Source organism: Microcaecilia unicolor, chromosome 3 (assembly GCF_901765095.1).
Source record: "Microcaecilia unicolor chromosome 3, aMicUni1.1, whole genome shotgun sequence".
NCBI lineage: Eukaryota > Metazoa > Chordata > Amphibia > Gymnophiona > Siphonopidae > Microcaecilia > Microcaecilia unicolor.
Genome location: NC_044033.1, coordinates 128,423,731 through 128,448,906, shown reverse-complemented (window position 1 = coordinate 128,448,906; position 25,176 = coordinate 128,423,731). Strand labels below are relative to the sequence as shown.

General features: G+C 42.5%; 1 protein-coding gene across 1 annotated transcript in view; it reads right to left on the bottom strand.

The window, feature by feature from the left end:
- SLC1A4 (solute carrier family 1 member 4) overlaps positions 1-25,176 on the bottom strand; it is a 129,567-nt gene that overhangs the window by 928 nt on the left and 103,463 nt on the right. The window contains exons 6-7 of the mRNA XM_030196355.1: positions 23,111-23,305; positions 8,238-8,372 (exon numbers count right to left, since the gene is read on the bottom strand). Of these exons, the coding sequence (XP_030052215.1) occupies positions 8,238-8,372; positions 23,111-23,305 (330 nt within the window). The remainder of the gene's footprint in view (positions 1-8,237; positions 8,373-23,110; positions 23,306-25,176) is intronic.

Sequence of the window (25,176 nt, the reverse complement as noted above, 5' to 3'; positions counted from 1 at the left end):
AGTCGAGGAGCTCAAAAGACAGGGTCTGGTCAATGTACACCCCTAAGTACTTGAATGAAGAGGTCATAGTAACTGGAAGTGAGTTGATATATGGGGAGAGTGGTGGGGGAGGGAGGCAGCTAGTGACCCACGTGGTCACTGTTTTTGAGAGACTTGAGAATCGGATGATTGTCAGAAAACCAAGTGCTGACCTGCATCCGGACTAGATTGAACTGGCAGAATATTGTGACATAAAAAATCAGCATAGTGAACTAAAAGGATATTGTCTGCACAATAGTAGGTGCAGAGGCCAAGACTGTATTAATGTGGTTAGTGAACTTAGAAAAATATTAAACAAAAGAGAAATGAGTACCGAGCCTTGAGAATTCCACAGGAAAGAGTGTAGGAGGCAGAGTAGGAGGGGGATTAGAGGGGTGAGAATAAAAAGAAAGATCTGCTGTGGAGAAATGAGTAGAACCAGTTGTAAACAGTATCAGTAATGTCAATGGATTGTAATCTGGAGAGAAGCAAAGAATGGTTCACAAGGTCAAACACCACACAGAGATCAAGTGTACTATTTTAGCTTTGTCTAAGCCTGAGTGTAATTCACTGAGAAGGGACTGAAGTATGATCTCTGTGCTGTGGCCTTCACAAAAACCTGTTTGTTTTGGATGGGGAACATGGGGAGTTTTGGCATGCTGAAGTAGCTAATGAAACACAATCTTCTGTCAGTTTAGAGATGTATGGGAGATTTGAAAATTGGATGATAACTTGCTACGTCTGGGGATCGAGGTTGGGCTTTTTAAGAAAAGGATGAATTGAGGCATGCTTCCAAGATGGAGGCATAAAGAAAGACTGGAAGATATGATGCCCATAGCTAAAGGAATAAGAACATGCTTCTGAATCCTATACCAGGACTATGGAACAGAGTCAAGTGTGCAAGTATTTGCTCTAGTAGAGTGAACCAGTTTGCTAAAACAGCAGAGCTCTTAGTTTTTTAATCTCACAATGGTAATGACAAGCTGATTTAAAAACCTGTAGAGAATGCACAGACTTACTGGACCTCCATCACAGATCAGCGCAGTGTACCTGGCGCTTCATAAGCAAGAGACCCAAGTGGAACCAGGCCCAATATGCCGAGGGCTGAGCACGATGGATTCAGGATGGGGCTGAACTACGAAGGCCAGAACTCAAGAGCAAGTCCCACTGTTTGGCCTGATTAAGAAGAGGTTGGGAGACAAAGATGGGCATTTTTGAAAGGGACGTCCAAGTTTTGGTGAGGACGTACTTGCAAAACGTCCCCATTCAGGGGTGGGGAAACCAGTATTTTCGAAACAAGATGGATGTCCATCTTTCATTTCGATAATACGGTCAGGGACGTCCAAATCCTGAAATTTGGTCATCCCCTAGACTTGGTTGTTTCTGATTTTGGCGATAATCGAAACCAAGGATGTCCATGTCCGTGGGAGGAGCCAGCATTTGTAGTGCACTGGTCCCCCTGACATGCCAGGACACCAACCAGGCACCCTAGGGGGCACTGCAGTGGACTTCATAAAGTGCACCCAGGTACATAGCTCCCTTACCTTGTGTGCTGAGTCCCCCAAAGCCTACTACCCCGAACTGTACACCACTACCATAGCCCTTAAGGGTGAAGGGGGTGTAATGGAAAAGTTTGTGCTTGACATTGAGTTCCGCCTAAGTATTGTTATCATATTTAATGTTTCCTTGAAAGTACATAATGAGTTCTGCCTATCATATTTAATGTTTATTGAAAGTGCATAATGAACGCCCATATGGATATTTAATGCTCTCTTGAAAGTAATGGACTCTAAGGATAGGAATTGATAGCATTATCATATTAAATGAAGTAATTTGTACTAAATGGAATGACAACTTGCTCAGGACTAAGGATGATGTTTCACACGAATCTCTGGAAACCTGGCCAGTTCCTGGGGATGCATTAAGAAACTGTCACTCCTTAGCTACATGTCAGCCTTATTCAATTGAATGAGATCATGTTTACTGGTCAGTATAAAAGCTGGGAGTTAAAGTTGAACAGATAGAAGTCTCCACTAGGAACAGACGTGTTGCCTAGGCCCCTTGTGCCCGCTGAGACTCTCTCTGTTTGGCTGCATTGGGACTTCCCAGCCTCTGACGGGAGATGTTATCACCTCAAGCGGTAATGTATGGTATATTTATTTATTTAGATTTTACTCACACCTTTTTCAGTAGTAGCTCAAAGTGAGTTACATTCAGGTACACTGGATATTTCTCTATCCCAGGAGGGCTCACAACCTAAGTTTGTACCTGAGGCAATGGAGGGTTAAGTGACTTGACCAAGATCACATTTACTTACTTGAATAAAGTTTATGTAATAACCTTTGACCGCCTCTATAGTCTATGTCTGACAGAGATATACTCGAAAGAACCTAAAGCAGAACAGGGGGAGCACCTAGATGTGGGTACAGTGGGCTTGTGGTGGGTTTTGGAGGGCTCGCTGTTTCCTCCACAAACGTAACAGGTAGGGGGGGTGGGCCTGGGTCCGCCTGACTGAAGTGCACTGCACCCACTAAAACTGCTCCAGGGACCTGCATACTGCTGTGATGGACCTGAGTATGACATCTGAGGCTGGCAATCAATATTTTGAAAGATATTTTTTGAGGGTGGGAGGGGGTTAGAGACCACTGGGGGAGTAAGGGGAGGTCATCCCCGATTCTCTCCGGTGGTCATCTGGTCATTTCAGGCACCTTTTTGTGCCTTGGTTGTAAGAAAAACACGACCAGGTAAAGTTGTCCAAGTGTTAGTCAGGGACGTCCTTGTTTCTTTTGATTATGAGTCGAGGACGTCAAAGTATTAGGCACGCCCAAGTCCCGCCGTCCCTACGCCTCCGATACGCCCCCTTGAACTTTGGCCATCCCTGCGACAGAAAGCAGTTGGGGATGTCCAAAATCGGCTTTCGATTATACCGATTTGGATGACCCTGGGAGGACGTCCATCTTCCGATTTATGTCGAAAGATGGGTGTCCTTCTCTTTCGAAAATGAGCCCTAAAGTCAGAAGGAAAGGAAGCGAAGAGAGGTAACAGGGAAGAGGGGTCAATGTGCTTAACATGCAGATTTGTTGGAACTAAAGAAGGAGGGGATCTAGAGAAATGACCTGAGAGAGATATGTGGAAGGAGACAATGAGGCATATTTTCAAAGCACTTAGCCTTCCAAAGTTCCATAGGTTTCTATGGAACTTTGGAAGGCTAAGTGCTTTGAAAATATGCCTCTATGTGCGCCAAATGAGCACGCACAACTTAAGGCACCATTAGGCCACTCCTCCTCTTTATGGAATGCCCTCCCTATTGATTTAAGAATGGAGTGATCCCTTGAAAAATTTAAGACTTTCCTGTTTACTGATGCTTATTTAACCAACTAGGTTCTCCTGGAGAGAGATCTCTGTGACAAAACCACAGTTTTTTATAGTGCTTTTATTTTTTATATTCTATGTTATATTCTTCTATTCCTTTCCTACTTCATGATGAGTAAAGTGATGTGGTCACCGTGTTAGTCCACATTTAAAGATAATAAATAGAAATAAAACAAAACAGAGAAAAAAATTATCTGAAGAAGGTAGGTTATCTTCAAAAGCTAATCAAAATATTTAGTCAGTCCAATAAAAAAGGTATCATCTTACTTTCTTTTCTATGTTTTATTTTATTCTATTTATTACCTATTTCATGATGAAATTCCTTTCTTATTTCTAGATTTGAATTATTGTAAACTGCTTTGAAAGTTTTTACTCATAATCGGTATATCAAGCTTTTAATAAACTTGAAACTTGAGGACTGTACATAAATGCCAGTATTCTAGTCATATGTAGTGTATGTAAAATTACCTTTTTCTGGCTACACAGTTATTCTGTACATATGCATCAAGATGAGATGGCACATATTTTGCAAGTGGCTGTTCACATGGGCAGAGTTGGAAGATACACACGCTTGTGCATGTAGATTATAAAGTCTTGTATTCTTTTGCAATCTAGGTGTCTGTGCATTCAAAATAGGTGTGTGTAAGGTGGTTTATGCTAGTAACTAAGAAAGAAAAGTAGGCTCAAATAGGTGCTTTCCTAGAGCCTAAATCTAGGTGCCTCTTATAGAATTACCCTCTAAGGCAGCGTTTTTCAACCGGTGTGCTGCAACTGCTCCCCAGGTGTGCCACAGGCAGGGGGGACTGACCGTTCGGGCAACTGAGCACTGCATGAGGGGACCCAGTGCCTCCCCCTTTGTGAACCAGCATTTCTCCCACTCTTCTCCCTCCCTCCACCCCGGTCTGCAATTCACAGCCACTGCTTGCTTGGAGCTTCTCTTCTGCTGCGACCTGCCCCCTTCTGATGCAACTTCCTGTTACACGGGGGAGACCGGGACAAAGAGAGGCTCCAAGCAGGCTGCAAACAGCGGCTGTGAATTACTGCCACTGCCGGGGAACCTCCTTGAAGATGTGGTTTAAAGTAGATGGGGTTGGTGGGGGTGGAGAGAAAGAGAGAGGGAGACAGGTTGCACCTGGGGGAGGGAAGAAAGATAAAAATACTGGACCTGGGGAGTAGAGGGGAGTTAGAGAAGAAAGAGAGAAAAAAGCCATGGACCAGAGGGGCATAAGGGGGGGGGGGGTGATGGACAGGAAGGGGGGGAGAAGTGATGGACCTGAGGGGAAGAAGGGAAGAAAGAGAGAAGTGATGGACTTGGGTGGGAAGAAATGATGAATTCAAGGGGTGGAGGGAAAGAAAGAGAGAAATGATGGGTCTGAAGGAAGAGGGGGAGGGATAAAGATGTTGGGCCACAGGGGCAGGGAGGGAAGGAAGAGAGAGGAAGAAATGTTGAGGCAAGGGGGCAGGGAGGGAGGGAAGAGAGAAGAAGAGATATTGGCCACAGGGGCAGGGAGGAATGGGAGAGAAATGACACAGGGAGATGCTGTGGGGTTGTGGAGGGACCCTGTGGAGGAATGGGAGAGAAATGATACAGGGAGATGCTGGGGAGTTGTGGAGGGAAGAAACATGCAGCTGTCAGGCTACAAAGGAGGAAGAGAAGGTGGGGTGGGGGCCAACAGGTGATGGAGGGAGGAAGCGGGAGGGGAGAAACTGGGAACGGGGGAACCATGAGGTACAGGTCATGGGGGGTTGTCAAGGAGATGAGTGAGAGGAGGATAATATGTACAGAGGGTAAAAATGTGTTAATGGGGAGTACAGGAAAGGTAGAAGGGATTAGGATGCAGGGAAAGGAATGAGACGGGAACTGAGAGAGCTAGGGGGGTAGAATGAGATGGAAAGTTGATAGTTGAAAACTAAAAAGAAGTAGATGGAGGACTGTGGGGTGAGAAAGCAGTTGAAAGCTGAGTTGACAGAGGAAGAAAAAGAAAGGGAGGAAAGAGCTAAAACAGAAAGATCAATATGCTAGAGACAGATGTAATAAGGGAATGAAACAAGATAGGAGGAGAGAAGAGAGATTAAAAATGAACAGCAGCCCCTGGAAAGAGCAAAAGACAGACAGGAAAGCAGAAAAGAAAAATTAGGATAGGAAAAATGTCCAGACAACAAAGGCAGAAAAAAGTGTTTATTTTGAATTTTTAAAACTATGTTAGTTTAGGAAATAGACATCGCGGATGTTTTTGTATTATGTTCAGTATAAGAGGAAATGTATTTCTGTTTTTATTTCTCCCATGTTGTGGTATACACCTAGTTTGACTTTTTGGGGTTCCCAGATCAAGTTTTGTTTTTATATCACTATTTCTAATTTATGATTCCATTCTGTATATGGTCAGGGTCTGTCTGTGTTTTGCGTGTGACTGAGGTACAGTATTCTGTGGGCATACAGATTCTGTGTATGTAAAGACCTGTAGCTGTCCCACTTGTTCTGTTTTACTAGTAGGAGGAGGTGTTTTGGTGTTTTTGGGCCCAGTGTAATATTTGTAGTGCTGCCTATTCTTATGTAGGGTTCTTGCTATTTGAATCACAGGAATGAGTGATACTGTTGTACAACAGGATTTTTTTTTTCAGGTTTTGAATTTTACAATGCTTGGTAATGGAGAGTTTTATTTTGCTATAGCTCAGATGACATGAGAATCAGAATATTTTTTGAATGGTGCCTTCCCTATTTTTCAATACATGTTATTTGTGGCTAATTTCGTTATCTTTCAAGTGTATTGTTGCTCTTTTGCCAACTTGTGTCTTCAATAATAATATTCAACTATAAAGATAACAAACTGATTAAAAATGTAATTATTGAACTTTAAACATAATCCTAATACTTGTTTGTTAAATGATAAAATATATACCCTTAAAAACTGATGGTGTGTCTTGACAAATTTTGCGCCTTGTCAGAGTACCACGAGTTGAAAAAGGTTGAAAATCACTGGCTCCTCTTATATTGAAATATTCCATTGATCCATAAGAATATGAAGTAACGCCCTTGAGCAAATCTCTTCTGAAGACACAGATCCCAAGGCTGTTCCAAGCTTGCTTTCACATTTCTCTTGTTTACAAACTGCCAGGCTGGTAAATAAGTGAATGAAAGCTCCATTTTGTATAGCACATTGAGGAAAGAATTGGGACTTCCAGGTCGGCATTCTCAAACCTGGCAGTATTTTACAAAAGGCTCAGCTGAATGAAGAGCCTTTTGAAAATCCATATAAGGACGCGCAGGAGTGTGCCTGCATTTGCTGATATTGCTAGTTTACAAATCTACATGTGCTGAAAAGAACAGCATTAACTTGGCAACTTCTATGTGTAAATATCGATTTTGCAGCTTTCAAATTTAAGTGGTGGCACTTGTATGTATGGTGAAACTATTTTTTGTTTCACTCAATTTTTATTCAAATAATTTTCTTTATAACTCAGAACATAAACAGGCAGAATAGAGTATGTTCAATTTATAATCTAGATGTATAAATGCCGCCAACTAGCAAAACTGCAATTTGTTTTTTTCATTTTAAAATTTGACAGGGAAATAAAAATAAGGAATTATGAAGAATTACTACCTTAATTTTTCATGTAAAGCCCTACACTAAACGGGCATTTTTAAACAATCTGTTTGTGCTTCTGAGCTAGTGCAAAAGCTGATATGGAAAGTTTTATTTTGAGTCAGATATGTTTTCCCACTGTAAGTCCTTCCAAACCATGCACATACCATGCCCCCTTGAAATCGTTGCACCCTGGAGATCTCCACATGCAAACAGCAGCTTCCTGAAATCATCAGTTACAAGTGTATAAGATCTACCCATGTAAATGCTGCTGGCTATATGTGGAGATGCTTTTAACCTGAACTTCAAGCGTTCACACATCTTTTTTGTTGGAAGAAAGCAGCAAGTTATCAGACATCACATGTATTTCATTAAGGCTAGCTAAGAATTCACATACATCCAATAGAAGGCCCAAACACGACTCCGGATGTTACAATAAAGCCAATTGTTTGGACATCGTCTGCTGCTCTTTCCTTTGTCATCCTTGCTGTGTTTGACTTGTTTGCGTGACTGCAAGGGTTACTGTTCTTCTATCTTTTTGCCATGTATAATTTCAGTGTCAGCGCTTAATATGTACTGTATATGCAACACTGCCATCCGTATAGGTAGCAGCACTGACTATATGGATAGTGCGGTCACAACAATGGCACCATCCATTTAATTTAAACTTGATACTTGGCAGGGATAAACTAAATGTGTAAGTTATCTGGATAGTGGCTGAATATTGCTGCTATCTGTATAATTTTTCAGCCCACCCTCGCCCTGCCCCAAACTTGACCCCTTCTTATATGGATTGTAATAGGCCTTTCATTTGTATCTCCCCTATCTGTATAAGTTCTGAAAATACAAGGATAGTAAAATATGTTCACCTACCACTGATGAATGCATAACTTCCTTGGAACATTGGGCCAAATATTTCTGAAAACAGCCTAAGTACAGCAATATTTCGCTGGAAATTTGGGTATCCCGCCATTCCCTACAATTCCTCTATTTTGAATATTTTTCTCAGATGGCTATTTTCTGTTATTCAAATTCCTGATGCAGTGTCTTGAAAAGAATTACCAATGCTAGTAGGAATAGGATCACTTTGATTGGAAATGGGAGTGGGGGGGGGGGGGAGCGCTAAGGATCTACTGTGATTGGGTACATCAATAATGTTAAGTGAAGTGCTGATGTTTCAAGCACGCATTTCTCTTTAAATCAATAAAATGATTGAACCATACAATTGAAAACTTGTCCTGTTAGGAAGAGAAGGGTACTCACACAATCCAGTCCACTGCTAATATCAACGACAGATCATTAGTTGGAAGTCCAATGGCCTCTAGGATAATCGCTATGGTGAGAACGCCTCCAGCAGGGACTCCAGCTGCTCCCACACTGGACGCTGTGGCTGTGACCCTGGGAAGAAGTTACATTCTGGTTAGCATCAAACAATTATCATTTTATTAAAAAAGCACAACCAGAGTAGAATTTTCAAAAGAGCAATGCAAACTATTTAACTAGACATCAAGAGCAAATGGTATTCGTTGCCTGTAGTTTTAGTGCATAACTGTTAGCGTGTACTTTATAGAATTGCCCTGATATTGTGAACACCCTTACAAGCAAAAAGCAGGGCTAGAAGATGCTCTCTCAAACCACAGTCTCCCTCAGATCTGTGGGGAACTGTACGATTCCAAAGCAAAAGCCAATTTTGTGGCCTTTGATTTGGACACAATATCATGGGAGTCCACGACCCTGAGAATGTGCCCCCTTCCCCCCCCCCCCCCCAATATTCAGCACTATTTAACCAGCCAGAACAGCTGCTGGCTGGTTAAATAGCGCTTAACTGGCTATCCCCCGCCGAATATCCCAGGTTAGCAGCTAGTAGATAGCCAGTTATATCGCTCGATATAATCAGCTATCAGCCAATTTTTAAAGCCGGTTTAGCGGCCATATTTGGCCACTTGAAAACATGGGATATCTTTAGCTGGTTTAAAGATAACCAGCTAAGTCTGAATATTGACTTAGTCGGTTATCTTTGACCTGGTCAAAATTAAACTGGATATTCAATGCCGGTCATTGGAAATGGCCCAAGCATTGAATATCCAGGCTCAGCACCGACCGTGGGAGTTAGCTGGTCTAACTCCCACGGTCTGACTATCGGCCCCATTGTCTATAAGATTTGCAACAGAATGGACACCCTGGAGAGAGTGGACAATATGAAAAGTGATCTGCAAAAGTTAGAAGAATGGTCTAATGTTTGGCAATTAAAGTTTAATGTGAAGAAGTGCAGAGTGATGCACTTGAGGAGTAGAAATTCTAGGGAGCTGTATGTGCTAGGAGACAAGGGGCAGATATGCACAACCAGGAAGAGGGACCTTGAGGTGATAGTGTCTGAGGATCTGAAGGCACCTAACCTTTCTACCCCTATTCAGGAAAACTCTAGACTGCCCCAATTTGTCTGCACATTTTGTCCATTAGATTGTAAGCTCCTTTGAGCAGGGACTGTCCTTCTTTGTTAAACTGTACAGTGCTGCGTAACCCTAGTAGCGCTTTAGAAGTATTAAGTAGTAGTAGTAGTAATAAAACAGTGTAACATGGCAGTGGCTGTAGCCAGAAGGATACTAAGCTGCATAGAGAGGAATAACCAGCATAAGAATCCCTTTTGGGAAGTATGAACTCCCCCTCAAATCACGTCAGGAACCTTGGAATACAGTTAGATTCAACACTTACTCTGATTCCCCAAATCCAAGCAACCTTCAAGAGCTGCTTCTACTATTTGCGACAGCTACGTTGCCTCTCTCCTTACATTGAGAAGGTAAATCTAATCCCAGTTGTGCATGCCATAGTAACATCAAGACTGGATTACTGCAATGCACTATACAATGGTCTGACTACAAAGGGCCTGCACCAGCTCCAGTTGATTCAGAATGCAGCAGCAAGACTCATAGAATGTTGCAAGCGACGTGATCACATCACACCATTTTTGCAAAAACTTCATTGGCTACCAGTACAATACAGGGCTAAATTTAAAACTCTATGTCTGATCTTCAAGGCCCTTAAAGGAAATGGCCCCGAGTATCTGAAGAATAGGATGATCTTCCACACACCGCCAAGGACACTACCCCCAGTAATAACTGCTGCTTCCAGCCCCAACTGAAAATGTTGCCGGTCTGCTGTGCATAGATTCTGCTTGCCACATAGTTTCTGAGTAGCACATTTGCAAGTTTTTGTGTTGCTGTTACACTAGGTGACACTAGAATTTGAATACATGTTTGTTTTGTTGTATGACAAGTGATAAATCTGGGACTGATTTGTTGCATACAGCTTTAGGATATGGGATAGGCAAATTCATACTAAACTTATAGTTAAACAATGAAATATTTAGACGTGCTTTGTTTAGCTGTGAATTTTAGTGTTTGGCATGTCACATACATGAATGTTGTCTGTTAGGTATTTCACAACAGAAGAAAGGTTGAGAACCACTGAGTCTGTAAGTAAGAAGATTATATATTGACTGGGCTATATTCTCAGGAGTCCTGGTCTCCCATGACTCTGTATCCAGGTCAACTTTCCCTTTCAAATATATGCATATAAGCACATTCACACCAAAATTCTGTTTGTGTTATTCTATAAATTTGCACATATCTTATATAGCACATATTTTGCAGATGGGAATACACATAGGCAGAGTTTGGGTGGGGCTGCCTTACAAGCGAAACTTACAGATTACTATAAGTTATGCATGTACCTCTGGCACTTAGATATATATACTTATACCAGTTCTATGGCACAGCAAACTCACAGGGGTGCCACGGCATATTTTCCCCACTTCCCTCCTGCCACCACGCAAACCGCTGCTGCTGCTTCACTACATGAGCAGCAGCAAAACAAGCTACAGCCACCGTGGGGGCCGAACTCTTCATATGCGTGGCTGACGAACCTACCCCCTTGGATATCATTTCCTGTTCTGGGGCACAGCCGGTAGTCGTGTGAATGAAGAGTCCTGCCTTGTGGTGGCTGTAACTTGTTTTGCTGCTGCTGGTGGTCTAGAGAAGCAATAGTGGCAGAGAAGAATGTGTGTGTGGTGGGGAGCACAGAGAGGAGGCAGATGCTGGATTTGAGGAAACAGAGAGGGGGATTAGGTTGGATGGAAGAGGGGAGACAGAGGGCAGACACTGGATGGAAGGGGGAGAAGAGGGCAGATGTTGGGTGGAAGGGGAAGAGAAGGAGGGCAGATGCTGAATGGAAAGGGCAGGTAAGAATGGCAGACGCTGGATGGGAAGGGGGAGAAAAGGATGGCAGATGCTGGATGGAAGGGGGAGAGAAGAAAGGCAGACAGTGGATAGAAGGGGGAGAGACGGATGGAAGAGGAAAGAAGGGCAGATGCTAGATGGAGGGGGAGAGATGGAGGGCAGACACTGGATGTAAGGGGAAGAGAAGGAGGACAGGCGCTGGATGGAAGGAGGAGAGGAGGGCAGACACTGGATGGAAGGGGGAGAGACGGAGGGCAGGCACTGGATGCAAGGGGGGACAGATGGAGGGCAGACACTGAATGGAAGGGGGAGAGAAGGAGGACAGACCCTGGATGAAAGAGGGGAGAGAAAAAGGGCAGACACTGGATGGAAGAGGGGCAGAGAAGGAGGGCAGATGCTGAATGGAAAGGGCAGGTAAGAATGGCAGACGCTGGATGGGAAGGGGGAGAGAAGGATGGCAGATGCTGTATGGAAGGGGGAGAAAAGGATGGCAGATGCTGGATGGAAGGGGGAGAGAAGAAAGGCAGACAGTGGATAGAAGGGGGAGAGACGGATGGAAGAGGAAAGAAGGGCAGATGCTAGATGGAGGGGGAGAGATGGAGGGCAGACACTGGATGTAAGGGGAAGAGAAGGAGGACAGACGCTGGATGGAAGGAGGAGAGGAGGGCAGACACTGGATGGAAGGGGGAGAGACGGAGGGCAGGCACTGGATGCAAGGGGGGACAGATGGAGGGCAGACACTGAATGGAAGGGGGAGAGAAGGAGGACAGACCCTGGATGAAAGAGGGGAGAGAAAAAGGGCAGACACTGGATGGAAGAGGGGCAGAGAAGGAGGGCAGATGCTGAATGGAAAGGGCAGGTAAGAATGGCAGACGCTGGATGGGAAGGGGGAGAGAAGGATGGCAGATGCTGTATGGAAGGGGGAGAAAAGGATGGCAGATGCTGGATGGAAGGGGGAGAGAAGAAAGGCAGACAGTGGATAGAAGGGGGAGAGACGGATGGAAGAGGAAAGAAGGGCAGATGCTAGATGGAGGGGGAGAGATGGAGGGCAGACACTGGATGTAAGGGGAAGAGAAGGAGGACAGACGCTGGATGGAAGGAGGAGAGGAGGGCAGACACTGGATGGAAGGGGGAGAGACGGAGGGCAGGCACTGGATGCAAGGGGGGACAGATGGAGGGCAGACACTGAATGGAAGGGGGAGAGAAGGAGGACAGACCCTGGATGAAAGAGGGGAGAGAAAAAGGGCAGACACTGGATGGAAGAGGGGCAGAGAAGGAGGGCATTCACAGGAGTACTGGCATTAGTGGCTGAAGCATTCCATCTATTTGCTCACTATGCAGGCAGCAGGAAGGTCTGGCCTTGGGCAGCAGATCTCTTCAGCGGACAGGGCTTGAGAATCCCTGCCAGAGAAGGTAGGACTCAACACCATTGGGGGGGGGGGGAGAGGGGAGACCTGAGAGGAACTGTGTAGCCTAGGTGTGCAGTGACCTGGGAAAGTTTGGGAACCACTGGTCTAGTATTCTACACAGGAAAGTAGATGTCAACATTCATTTATACAATAATCTCCTACCAGGCACCCAGTAAGAGAAGGAAAGTGAAGAGTCAATTTCTTTTGATATATTGCAAATTGTATAAATACATCTAAATGGTTCACACAGTTAAAAATGTAAACTATAAAAGGAGGGGATGTACAGGAAAGAAAAAGAGTAATACAAGACATTAATAAGAGGCAAACACAGAAGGAGGAGAGCAGTGGTGCTTCGGACCATGTCCTCTTCCTTTTTCAACCAGTAGCTGACTTGGATTTGAACCACACGATGGTGTCCCATAGTGGTCAAATCCTGATTTGAGTTCCAAGTGGGGTGAGGATAAGAATTGATGGGGAAGAGGCTGAAAGATTTAACATGGAAGAGGGTGAAAAAAGAATCATTAGGAGGAGAGGAGAGGAGGGTGAAAATCAGCAGGGAGGAGGGTTAGGAGTGGCGCGACAGTGAAGAGGAGTAGGAGAGGGGATGGAAACAGGTTGGGGGGAGCACACAGGAGCCAGCCTTGTGGGTGTCAGTGGGTGCTGAGCACTTGATGTTGAGCAAGCTCTTTCATTGTGTCTATGGAAGGTTATTGTGTTGGGTCTTTTGAAGAATAAACGCTTTATTTTCTCAATTGTCCTGTTGTTATCCTTATGGAAGAGCCTTGCTGGTTACACTGCTCCTTTCCTGTGAGGGAAAGGAAGGGATCAGCAAAAGTGGAGTGTGTGTATGTAATATAAAGACAGTGAAACAAAGACTTGGAATAGGTGAATGGTTATTTACTCCATCAAATAATAGTTGGACTATGGAACAGTCCATGAAGTTACAAGGCAGAAAATTAAGAGAAAGTACATTTTCACTTAATGAGTACTCAAGCTGTTTAATTTGTTGCCATAGGATGTGGTCAAGACATCTAGTATCGCTGAAGTTAAGAGAGGTTTTGGCAAGTTTCTAGAACAAAAGTCCATAAACAATTATTAATCAGGAAGACTTGGTAAACCCCCCTGTTTACTCAGGAAGTGAGTAACAAGGAATGATCTACTTTTAGGGAATGAGGTAGACTGGCTGCTGTCAAGAGACAGGATAATGGGCTTGAAAGGACTTTGGCACATCTTTTGTTTTTATAACGGGATCAGCTACTGTGTGTGTGTTTGAGAGAGAGCTGAGATCAGCTCCAGGTGGGATTTGATGATAAAGGAAGGGTGAGGAGAGAGGGATTTGGAGCCCTCTCTCCTCACCCTTCCTTTATCCTGAATCCTCCTTTCCTGGTCCGATGGAACTCCCATCTCTTCCCCCATCTCCAATATTTCCTTCCTCCTTTTCTCCTCCCTCTTCAATCCAGTCCTTTCCAACCTTGTTTAAGTTATCGACTTGCTTTCAAAATTAGTAGTGGATTGGCACCAGTGTATAGAGGCCTAAGATGTTAGAACTTAAAGCCCCTTCTAGATCTCTTCACTTCCTCGAGGCTTACAGACTTAGAGGCTCATTTTCAAAACCAAAAAACATCACAAGGTGGCAGAAGGATGTTTTTCTCTCAAAAAGGTCCAAGTTATGATTTTATATGTTTTGCTCCACAGTTCGTCCAAATTTCAAGGGGGCATATTGGAGGAGTGTCTTGGGCAGGACATGGGTGGTACCAAAAACAGACATTTTTTCTGCAATAATGGAACAAAATGAAAATGTCTATGGCCAAAATTAGACCCATTTCAATCACGACTAAGTGACCAAAAAGTACCCTAAGTGACCAATAGGCTCATTTTCAAAAGAGAAAAACGTCCAAAAAGTGACATGTCTGCATTTGGATGTTTAACAAAAACGTCCAAATCAGTATTTTCAAAACCTCTTTTTAGTCGTTTTTCTCTGAAGTCCGTCAGAAGGATGTCTAAATCTCAAGGGGGCATGCCATGGGCGTGTTCAAGGCAGGACTTGGGCATTCCTAAGACTTGGACGAAAGCCGTCCAAGACTAAAACTTAGATGTTTTGAGCTAGACCTCTTTTTATAATGAACAGCTGCAGTGGGAATTGAACCCCAGGATCAAAGTCTGCTGCACTAACCACTAGGCTACTCCTCTACTCCACACAAGAGGTGCCCCAAATGACAAGATGACCACTGAAGGGAATCGGGGATCACCTCCCCTTACTCCCCCAGTGGTCACTATCCCCCTCCCATCCCAAAAAATGTGATTAAAATATTACTTGCCAGGGAAGGATGGGTTAGGGGTATGAGATACGTTCTATAATTGTAAAAGTTCTATAAAGATTGAAGTTTTGGAGGGTTTGTCTGTTCATGCATAGTGGCAAACCAGTGTCCAGGTTCGGGCTTACTGCGATGGCAATGTGATGTTCTGTGTGCTTTGTGTTGACTAAAATATTGCCTATGCTATGTGGTATGACATTTTATGTAAGAATATGAGGTCCATTCCTGCTTTGTTCTGTTGGACAATTGTATTTTCTTTCAATAAAGACTTCATACAAAATATATTACTTGCCAGCCTCAGATGTTATACTCAGGCCAATTAGAATAGCATGCAGGTTCCTGGAGTAGTCTAGTAGTGGTGCAGTGCAATGCAGACAGGTGGACCCAGGCTTCTACATCCCCCTACTTGTTACACGTGTGGAGGAAACTGTAAGCCCTCCAAAACCCACCAGAAACCCACTGTACCCACATATTGGTGCTACCTTCACCTGTAAGGGCTATGGTAGTGGTATACAGTTGAGGGTAGTGGGTTTTGAGGGGTTCAGCAGACAAGGTAAGGGAGCAATGGTGAGATGTGTACCTGGGATCATTTTATAAAGTCCACAGCAGTGCCCCCAAGGATGTCCTATTACTTTCCTGGGATGTCACTTTTCCACTATTCTACCTATGCCAAGCTTTCTATTTTCTTTTTTTATAACATCTGAGCCTTGTGTCTATTGTTTATCATTAGATTTGGGCCTTGAATTCAGATCTATACATGAAAAGGGGGTCTCAATACATATATCTAAACACCAGAGTGCTATTTTTCCATACTTCATAGCAAGGGTGTACATTTCCTAATTACCTGTCCCAATGCAACTGAAGCTTTTACTTCCTCAGTGCATGTAAATGGTTTCATCCCTGTGTGCATTCTCTGATGCCATGTGAGGCTTCCTTTCCAACCAAAGCTCTTACCACACTCAGGACATGTAAATGGTTTCACTCCTGTGTATATTCTCTGGTGCATTATGAGGTTTACCTTCTGACCAAAGCTTTTACCAGACTATATACATGCAAATGGTTTCTCTCCCATGTGGACTTTATGATGCACTTTGAGATTTACATTACAACCAAAGCTTTTACCACACTTAGAACATGTGAATGGTTTCACTTTATTGTGGATTTTCTTGTGTATTTTGTACATTTTGCATTGGGATGTATTTGTTTGAAAATGGACCAAAAAATAAAACATCCAAATTACAAAACATTTTTCCAAACAGCATTTTCAAAAGGAAAAGACTAGACTTTTTTTTGTAGAAAATGACCTTTCCCGTTCTGATTTTGGACGTTTTACAAAAAACGTCCAAATTCAGACAGATGTCATATCCAAAAATTCCCCTTGTGCATTTGACTTGCCCAAAGACACAAGGAGCAGCAGTGGGAAATGAACCCATGTTGCCAGGATCAAAGCCCGCTACACGTCCATTAAGCCACTCCTCCTCTGTTTTGGACATCTTGTATTTGGATGTCTTTTGTTCAAAAATGGACCAAAAGAACAGGACGTCCAAATCACAAGACATCCATAGCATTTTCAAATACAAAAAGATAGACATCTACCTTTTTCGAAAATGACCTTCTTTCCTGTTCAAAATTTGGACGTTTTTGTAAAACGTCGAAATTCTGATTTACACGTTCTATCGAAAATGCCCCTCCAAATGACCACTGGAGGGATTAAGGTATGACACCCTTACTCACCAGTGGTCACTGACCCCCTCCAAGGCCCCTAAGATGTGACAGTGACAGTACATACCAGGCTCTATGACAGCTTGATATGATGACCAAGGAGTAGCCTAATAGTCAGTGCACTGAACTATAGAGAATGGGCCTAGGCCCATATCCCATTCTAACTGGTACACTTGTGGTAGAATGTGTAAGCCCTCTAAAAAACACCAAATATCTACTATCCATACATATAGGTGATACCTGCAGGCATAAGGTCTATAGTAGCGGTGTACAGTTGGGTACAGTAGGTTTTTGGTTAGTTTTGGAGGGCTCACAATACAATATAAGGGGGTAACGGCAAGATATGGGACCTATGTGAAGTCCACTGCTCTGCTGGCATGTCTGTGTGGCCAGTCTACTAGGAATGCTGGCCCTGCATACATTCCAATGGCTTGTTTTTGTGCATTTTTTCCTTGGACTTTTTTTTTTCTAAAACGTTCCTAAAACATAGACACACTGAGCACATAAACATCTAGTAAATGGCCATTTTCGAAACAAAATTTTTAAATTTTTCTAGTTTGAAAATGACCATGTTCACTACTGGATTTCATGATGTTTTTTGAAAAACGTCCAAAATCGGATTTAGACGTCATATCGAAAATGCCCCTCTTAACCTCCCTTCTCCTAAAGGTTTCTGCTTGAAAAGTACATATAGGAAGTTGTAGGGTGCCTTGTTAAGGAACATTACCTATGGATATTAGATGTGTAGCTTTGCATTGTGTTTAGATGTCTAGTGAAGACGTGGAGGGGTATTTTCGAAAGAAACGTCTAAGTGTGAATTTGGACACTTTACAAAGACGTTCAAATTACAAGGTGGGGAAAAGGTCATTTTTGAAAAAGATGGACGTCCATCTTTTGTGTTTGAAAATACCATGGATGTCCTTGGATTTGGACGTCTTGCGATTTGGACATCTTTGATTTTCGGCCATTTTCGAAAACAAAAACGTCCAAGTCTAAAACGTCCAAATTCAAGTCATTTGGATGTGGGAGAAGCCAGCATTTTTAGTAGACTGGTCCCCCTGACATGCCATGACAGCAATCGGGCACCCTAGGGGGCACTGCAGTGGACTTCATAAAATGTCCCAGGTATACAGCTCCCTTACCTTGTGTACTGAGTCCCCCACCCCCCCCAAAACCCACTACCCCCAACTGTACACCACCACCATAGCCCTTAAAGGTGAAGGGAGGCACCTATATGTGGGTATAGTGGGTTTCTGGTGGGTTTTGGAGGCTTGCTGTTTCTTCCACAAGTGTAACAGGTAGGGGGGTATGGGCCTGGGTCCACCTGTCTGAAGTGCACTGCACCTACTACTAAACTACTCCAGGGACCTGCAAGCGCTGTAATGGACCTGAGTATGACATCTGAGGCTGGCAAGTAATGTTCTTCATCACAATTTTTGGGGTTGGGAGGGGGTTAGTGACCGCTGGGGGAGTAAGGGGAGGTGATCCCCGATTCCCTCCAGTGGTCATCTGGTCATTTTGGGCACCTATTTGTGCCTTATTCGTAATAAAAACAAGTCTAGCTGAAAATGTCCAAGTTTTAGTCCTGGACATCTTTGTTTTGTTCCATTTTTTTTTTTTACATTTGTACCCCGTGCTTTCCCACTCATGGCAGGCTCAATGTGGCAGGCAATGGAGGGTTAAGTGACTTGCCCAGAGTCACAAGGAGCTACCTGTACCAGGAATTGAACTCAGTTCCCCAGGACCAAAGTCCACCACCCTAACCACTAGGCCACTCCTCCACTATTATGGCTCAAAGACGTCCAAGTCTTAGGAACGCCCAAGTCCTGCCTTAAACACGCCTCCAATACACCCCCTCGAGATTTGGACGTCCTTGCGACAGACTGCAGAGAAAGACGTCCAAAATCGGGTTTCGATTATACCGATTTGGACATCTCTGTGAGATGAACGTCCAAATGCTGATTTATGTCACTTTTTGGACGTCCATCTCTTTCAAAAATGAGCCTGATAGTGGCTTCAGAAATTTCTGTGTTGAAGGATGGCTTTGTGAGTTTCATTTGTTTAAATTTTATAACTTATAATTACTTTTTGTTTTATATGGTCATATGGTTAAGCAGATAAGTACCAGAAATGAAGGGGTATATCAAAATATAAATACCAGAAACATACACTGTAACTCAAAAATATTTTTGTTACTGGTAATACATTTATTCATTTCATCTCCTTAGTTTGAGAGTGCATTTTAATTGTAAAGGTTTATAGCAATATGAATAAAAGTTTGTATATTCTATAAATGAATATACTAGTAACAAAAAAATTTTTAAGCAGATAAGTAAACAATAATTTTATCTATTCTCTTCAGTTTCATATACTGCTTCCCATAATAGCCTAAAGTAGTTTACAATACAATGTTAACTACAAATGTAAAATGAGGACGAAGAAAAAGAAGAGGAAAAAAAAGAGCAAAAAAAAATACTCATTTAGACAATGTACAAACAGATTCAGGAGGAGGAGGAGAAGGCAAAATTATCAAGAGAAAGGGGAGGGGGGGGGGATGGGACTTGATATATTGCCTTTCTGAGGTTTTTGCAACTACATTCAAAGCGGTTTACATATATTGAGGTACTTATTTTGTACCAGGGGCAATGAAGGGTTAAGTGACTTGCCCAGAGTCACAAGGAGCTGCAGTGGGAATTGAACTAAGTTCCCCAGGATCAAAGTCCACTGCACTAACCACTAGGCTACTCCTAGGAGGAGAGGCAGTGAGACTGGGGTAAGCCAAGCAGAAAAGGATATGGACACTCTTGGAAGAATTCTGTGTGAGTGCAGGGGCGGCTGAAAAAAATGTGGAGAGGTGGACAGCTGTAAAAACAAGGTGGATGCTATATGTGTATGTGTGCGTGGTGTGGACTGTAAAAAAAAATAAAAAAGGTGGCTGCTGTGTGTGTCGGGGGGGGGGGGGGGGGGGCTGCTGTGGGGAGGTGGGGACTGTAAAAAAAAAGATGGCTGCTGTGGGGGCAGAGGGGGCTTTATAAATTAAAAAAATGGAGAGGACTGTAAAAAAATAGGTGGATGCTGTGAGGGTAGAGGGTGCTGTAAAAAAAAAAAGGAGGAGAGGGCTGTAAAAAACAAAGGTGGATGCTGTGGGGCAGAGGGGGTTGTAAAAAAAGCTGGTGGATGCTATGGCTGGGTGCAGGGAGGGGGCCAAAAAAATATGGATGGTATCTGTGTACAGGGAGGGGGATGTAATATATCTCAGACAAACTGAAAATCCTCGGCGTTACTATCGACTGTAACCTTACACTCAAGAGCCAAGTTAACCTTACAACTAAGAAAATGTTCCACTCAATATGGAAACTCAAACGAGTGAAACCATTCTTCCCGAGGGAAACATTCCGTAGCTTGATACAATCAATGGTACTAAGCCATGAAGACTACTGCAATGGAATCTACGCAGGATGCAAAGAACAACTCATAAAGAAACTTCAGACCGCTCAAAACACAGCAGCCAGGCTTATATTTGGAAAAACATGATTCGAAAGCACCAAACCACTCTGAGAAAAACTACACTGGCTACCAATCAAAGAACGTATTGCTTTCAAAATCTGCACCCTGGTCCATAAAATTATCTACGGCGAAGCCCCGGAATACATGACAGACCTCATAGACCTACCAACAAGAAACATAATCAGATCATCACGAACAAACCTAAATCTCCACTACCCAAGCTGCAAAAGACTCAAATACAAATTAACTTATGCATCCAGTTTCTCCTACATAAGCACACAACTGTGGAACGCACTACCAAAAGCCATGAAAACAATGTACAACCATCTAAACTTCCGGAAATCACTAAATACCAACCTGTTCAAAAAGGCATACCCCATCAACCCAACTTAAGTGCCTCAACCCTGCAACACAACGATAACAAAGCTTGTAATGGACTATACATAACTCTTCCTCCCTATGATTCCCAATGTGTCTCTAACACACAAACCTTATCCGACCACACTACTGGTATTTGTTCCTCTACCGGAGATGGCAAATGCCTCTACGGTACAATGTAAGCCACATTCAGCCTGTAAATAGGTGGGAAAATGTGGGATACAAATGTAACAAATAATAATAATAATAAATTATAACTAATAAACTTGCAGAATTTGCATATTTTGTGCACAGAATTTTGAATTTTTTTGCACAGAATTTTAATTTTTTTGGTGCAGAATTCCGGCAGGAGTAACAGTCCCAGGTTTCTGCGGCAGCTGGGGGTTCAACTCTGTACCAAGAGTTAGAAACTAGTAAAGCACTTTTGCATACAAATAATTTAGGAGCCCTTTTACTAAGCTGCACTAGTAAACGGGCTTAACACATCTGTGAGGGAGTTTATAAAACACTGCCCCTCACCCTTAAGAAAAGTCCCTCCGACAGCCTGGGCCTCCTTAAGAGCAAAGGTCCCGCCCCGGGAGGATGTGAGCCAGGAGGGGTGGAGTCAATACCAGGCTAAGGTTGAGGGGGCTCATAGAAGAAAGAACTGAAGCCCAAGTCTATGCCTTTATTGAATACAATTAGTTGCTGTGACCTGGCTGAGATAAGCCAACTTTGCTTCTTGTTACTAAGTAAGAGAAACTGTTGCATCTGATGTTCCTGGCCTGTGAAGCAACAGATCCAAGGGCTCAGGTGAATAAAACATTTATATCTCTTGTCTTGCTGAGTTATTCACAAGGCTACCCCATAACCCCACCCGAGGTGTCACAGCATCCTAACGTGAGACTTTCCCGTGCACTAAGCCCATTTCTCACATGGCCATAAATTTGGCCTTTTTCAATTATTTCATTTTCTGGCTGTGTACTAATGATTGCATTAGCATGCACACACAGAAAAAATTAACGCAGGAGCCCTTACTGCCTCATATTTAGAAGGTGCTCAGGGCTCCTATGCTGTCAGCATTGTTCAGATACAGCACACCCATTCTCTGCCCCTGACATGCCCCCTCCAACACAAATAAATAAATACATACGTACTACATAGTTAGTGCACACAAATGGCAAAATCAATGCAAAATGCTTTACCACGTCCTGTATTAGGCTATTTTTCCTGCACTAAGCCAGCGTTAGCGCCTAATTCAGTTTAGTAAAAGGGCCTTTTTACTTTATAAAAAGGAACTCTTCATTTAAAACACTGTGGGTCAGTGCTGAATTCAAATGCTGACCACAGTGTTTCACTATATACCCAGATACCAATGCTGAATACCTGGGTACAGACCCACTGCCAGAAGTTGTCCGGGTACCACCATTATTCAACATCAGTACCCAGATAACTATCTGAGTAAGTTACGTAGGACAGCAAAGTAGCTGGTCTAGACTCAGAATTTAGTGGACATAAGCTGTCCAAACTTACATAGATAGTTATCCAGCGGTTACTGGTGCTCAATATCGTCAATACCTACATTTCTTCTGGCTGTGACTTAGCTCTGGCCCAGGTTATTTCGGCATTACCCAGATAGTGCCGAGGTGGTCAGTGAACATTTTCAGTGGAATTATCTGGATAATGCCACTGACTATCACTGACTGGCCCTGCAGAGTACTATCCAGAAAGCTATCATGCCCAAAGTAGTTTCCCTAACTTTCCTATTTATTTGGGTAATGCATTTTGTCCTTTTGTGAGTTTTTTTTTGGGTAGCGGAATGGGATATTAGTAACTGGTGTGAGGAAGGGAGCAAGAGGGATTGACATGGGCTTGGGAATCTTGGACGGGGGAGAGAGGAAAGCATCAGGGGCAACAGAAGGAGAGGACCAGGAGAAACAGTTTAAAAGAAAACAAAAAACTTTCATGTATATTTTCTATTTCATTTAGAAAATGCAAATAAAAAGAGATTTTTTTTTTTGTTACATTTGTACCCCACGCTTTCCCACTCATGGCAGGCTCTATGCAGCAGGCAATGGAGGGTTAAGTGACTTGCCCAGAGTCACAAGGAGCTGCCTGTGCCGGGAATTGAACTCAGTTCCTCAGGACCAAAGTCCATCACCCTAACCACTAGGCCACGCCTCCACAGATTTAAAAGCAACTTCGGATAGGTGGGTTTTTAGACTGGATTTGAATAAGGGCAGAGAGGGAGCACAGAACACTGACTCAGCCTCTTCCATGCCCACTAGAGTGTGCATTTGCTTCATTAGTAAACGTGAAAAAATTAGTGTGAATAATATCAATTTTAATGTGCGTTAATTCAATTTGCACATGTTTAAAACTTCTACTGTGTGCTAATAAATTTTTTTTTTAAACAAGAATGTTTGAAACAAACCAATAAAATGTCTGAAAATAGAGAACAATTTCCAAAAATGACTCGAAAACAAACTAAAACATTTCCGTGTACAATGCTAATGCATATGGTACAAGGTGGAAGATACATAGTTGGGAGGAGAAAGCTGCAGATAAGATGAGAAAGGCACAGAACTTACAGAATAGTAAATATCTGTCCTGCATTAAGGTCATAGTTGTTGAGCTGTGCAATGAAGACAGCAGCCATGCACTGGAAAATGGCAGCCCCATCCATGTTCACTGTGGCTCCAATGGGCAGAATAAACCTGCTGATCCTCTTGTCTACTCCATTATTTTCTTCGATACACTTAATCATAGATGGAAGAGTGGCTGAGCTGGAATTATAAAAGCAAAGCAAAATGAAAACTGACTAATCCAACTCAGTGTATACATAGTGCCTGCCTAACAAACCTATAGAGCTGTAAATAATGTTTTTCAAAACTAGTGTGCTATTACAGGTACATCAAAAACTCTATTTGAATCAATTACTGTCTAACATGAAAAGTGACTTAATCAATAAAGATTTGTTTGTTGCTTTTTTTGTCATTTTACTGTTTTTGTATTTGTTTTTATAAATTTATACCTCTTTGGAGAAGTCAATACTGGACTAAAAGTAGTCTAGAAAGCTTTTAAATAAATAAATAAATAAACATAATTAATTTGGGGCCTTTTTGAGGACTCAATCCTGTGTTTAGCATTTTATATATGAGATCAAGTTTTGATTATTGAGCCCAGCTTTTCAGTTGCTTAAGATTTGTGTGATATTGCAGAGACATAGTTATCATTATCACTCAACAGAAATATCGGGATGGGCTGGGTTCTGATGGAAACTGTCCATGCTTCTCAGACACAGGACTGTAACAGTGCCTGGGGTATAGGAAGGGGTTAAAATGAGCAAACGGGAAAAATCCCCCACTATCTGGGAATTAGGCTCCTAGCTCTGTAACCCTAATAAGAATCCATTTAAACTAAACTAGAAACCCAAAGGACCAAGAGGACATGGAGGGAGCCAAAGGAGTGAAATTCAAAACCATATTGAGCATAAAAGAAATTAAAAATAGATTAGGGAAAATAATACAGACATAGCATCTAGTTCACCCTCAGGATGATAATAATATTCTCATTCAGTGTAGTCACTCTTACATCATTTGAGTCAATTGACTTCAATGGCATCACCCTCTTTAATCCTGGAATAGATTCATTAATACTCTGAAATTTCATCTTTAGCTCTCAAGAGCCACAAAGTAGCCTTCATTAATAAAACTAATAATGTATAGTCAATCCTTAAGTATACTGGTGAAAAAGCGAGTTTAAACAGGATGTCTGCGGAGAACCTATAAGAGGGTATGTTTCACTTGAATTTAATTTATATATATTTCCTTGTTATTGGGGGTTGAAGGAGGATTCAGCATAGGCTGTTATACAGCTGAGCAACGTTTCAGTGAGTCACACCGCTGGAAAGCGGCTCACCTGAACAGTTCTACACATCATGAAATATCCTCCTGAAATCAAACCTCCAAATTTTTGTATATAAAGTGAATGCTTTAACTCAAATAGTGAAAAATCAAATATCAATCTTTTAACATATTTAAGTTCTCCCCAAGCATACTATGTCCCCAATGTTCACCTGGAGGAAAAGCAAAATATCGCTATAACAGAGCCCAGTCTTGACTATTAACAAGACCCGATTTAACTCCCAACAAAACACTGGAATGAAGGTACCCTGCAGGAGTCAACTTATCTGAGCTGTAATTTACACTGTGTTCACTGAGGGGTTCAGTACGTCCTACAGAAATTTCTGTTTCAAGACAAAGCTCTTCTTCAGAGACGCCCGTGTACATCTGTATCCGTGCTCCATTTTTTGAAAGTTTCCAGCTGGTAGCGGAAGTGCCCTTCAAATAGGAAGTTAGAGTATGTAAGTCACATGATCATGTGTCCTTCAATTTTACCAAAACTGCTAAATAAAATAGCTTGAATTTTCACTTTTAATTTACTTAACAGTTTTTTTTAGTAATAATAATAATGAAGGTTGTCCACTGCTAACGCTCTGTTCATAAAGTTGCAGTCCATTCTATGCTGTCATTCAATCTTTTTGTTGCTGAATTTGAGCTTCGTCATGTTTATCCGTCCCTTTGGATGGCTTCTATATCTAATTGGGTCATATTTATTGATGACATTTTTTCATATGGACTGCTTCTCAACAAAA